Raw genomic sequence first — 2,320 nt, forward strand, 5'->3', positions numbered from 1 at the left:
TTTTTTTTTTAATTCAATTTCTTTTAAATGTTTCTACGGCAAATTAAAAACCCGCGTACGATTCTTGACGGACGAAACTACAGGCTGTTTCACACAACATCTTACATTAATTCTCACATGGATATTGGTCATGTGAACATGACCTCTCACACGTACTCATTAATGAATCGATGCGTCCGTTAATTAAAGGCAAAGGTAAAGTTAACAATTATTGAGACCACATGGATTAGTATGTAAGACAGCCGAAATTTAATTGAAATTATATTCGAATCATGAAATAATTTATTTGGCGAAACAATCTGCCAAAAATCGTACTGCTGGTGATTTAATGATAGTCTCCACGGTACGCATTCACTCAGGCATTCATCCAATTTTAAAACCGTATTTTCTCGTTTTTATTCAACTTCAAGTGGACCCGCCACAAATTAATAATGTGTACATGACAAAAATTATATTGTTTTCATTGATTCAGAATATTCTGCAGTCACTCGTGCTCTCTTTTCACCTGATGCTTTATAAAAAAAACTTCAATTAATCGTTATTGAGAATTGAGAAGTCTTAAGTAACTGTTTGCATTGGAGAAAAATAACAGGGTCTGACCAATGAAATTTGTGCTCACTTTTTAATTCTTCGTAATCATTAAATATGAAGGGGAAGAGTTATTTACAGCTATATAAGAATGATAGTGAGATAAATAAATTTTTTCTAATATTTACAATGTTTGTGAGGACAGAATCTAATAGTTAACAAGACGTTGAATGGTCGTTGGATTTTTAAAGTTTTCAATTAATCCATTACCGAAATAAGTTGTCACTATAGATCTATCGTCACGAGTGTACTGCTGAAGAATGGAATACGTTATCTACTTTTTAAATGAATCGTTTCATACGATTATGCCAACTCACTCGTCCCTCCATCCATCCGGAACCAATTATTCTCTTAATTTTTTCCTCTTTTCATAGGAGATACACTAATAATTATCAGTTAAATTTCTCAGGTGTGTATATTAAGCCAAAATGGATAATACCTTAAAAAACAAAAGGAGAATTAAGAAATTTACGACTGAAAATTTATAACAGAAGAATTGGATTCTTCTGTCATTGATTTCTATTTCTACGTCCTCATCCCCGCATGAAAATTACTTCATACAAATAAAATAAACGATTCTATGGCATGATTTCGAGCTTGAATTAAACTCGACCAGTGATCTGCTCATGAATTATTAAAACGAGACAAATGTTTGGTGTGACGTGCACAAGATACGGCGATAAGCCTTTGTAAAAACCCCGTAAGCCTTCTGACCTCCATGTGACTTGTACACAATCCCATGTCCCTTTGTAATCATGATGATGGTCTTGGACACGTGCTCTGACAACTTGGTAGGGGTATGTTAAGAAAGCAGCTATTAATTTTGATATCGCTGCAAATGTGAGGTACTCCATGTTCCCCTAAAATAGAAAAATTTCCAATTACTGATCACTCATTTCTCTCGATATGCCCTGTGTATGAATGAAGTCGTCAAGTTTTTCAGGTTTTTCATTCGAGTGAATGAATTGATAAATTTCCAGTGACTACCCACCAATTTAGTATCAATCGCCATTTTCCTGTACACGTTATAATCGGCCTTCATCTCTTCGTACAACATGAATTGGATAGCTCCATGTGATACTCCAAACATGCCAGGAACGAAACCCTGAAGATACGAAAATTATTACAAACACTCTCCGGACAAACCCCAATAATTTTCCATAGGAAATAAATATTTTTCTCGTTCTCTCTCATCGTACTTTGTACAATCCCCTGACTCCCTCAGTTCTGTAAATCTTCGTAATCGCGTCAATCATTCCAGAGTATCTCTTAGACTCTGACAGTGTTAGGTCAGTCTTGTATTGCAAACATAAACGCGTTTTAACCACCCAAATTGGATTGGTTATTATGAGCGTTAAAACGCCAGCTTCAGCCGCAGCAAACATGTGCAGATATGGACCCAGTGGTGTTTTTGCATCCCCACCTTGTATCCATGTTTTTATACTATTGTAACTGCAAATAAATAGTCGAGAGTGCATTAAAGAGACGATTGCTGCTGAAAATCTAGCATTTATTAACGAATGGGTAGAATTAAAAGAATAATAATTCATGTTTTGAGGACTTACAAGAAAAAATAACACCCCCAAGAGCTACCAGATCCTAGAACATTCGGGGTAACCCCTCTGTACAGCCCCTTCCATCCATCTAGTCTTATTATTTCCCTCATTGCTTGTCTCAATCCTGAGTATTGTGGTAAAGACTTTGTAGCTCCATCATTAACTAACAAAAAAAA

General features: G+C 35.5%; 1 protein-coding gene across 1 annotated transcript in view; it reads right to left on the reverse strand.

Moving 5' to 3' along the window:
* Positions 1 to 1,302: 1,302 nt before the first annotated feature.
* LOC105263545 (mitochondrial folate transporter/carrier) overlaps positions 1,303 to 2,320 on the reverse strand; it is a gene marked incomplete at its 3' end in the record, with an annotated part of 3,369 nt that continues 2,351 nt past the window's right edge. Inside the window, 4 exon segments of the mRNA XM_011299807.1 lie at positions 1,303 to 1,448; positions 1,580 to 1,693; positions 1,788 to 2,040; positions 2,154 to 2,307. Of these exon segments, the coding sequence (XP_011298109.1) occupies positions 1,303 to 1,448; positions 1,580 to 1,693; positions 1,788 to 2,040; positions 2,154 to 2,307 (667 nt within the window).

The sequence above is a fragment of the Fopius arisanus genome, unplaced genomic scaffold (genome assembly GCF_000806365.1).
Source record: "Fopius arisanus strain USDA-PBARC FA_bdor unplaced genomic scaffold, ASM80636v1 scaffold00015, whole genome shotgun sequence".
In the NCBI taxonomy this organism is placed as follows: Eukaryota; Metazoa; Arthropoda; class Insecta; order Hymenoptera; family Braconidae; genus Fopius; species Fopius arisanus.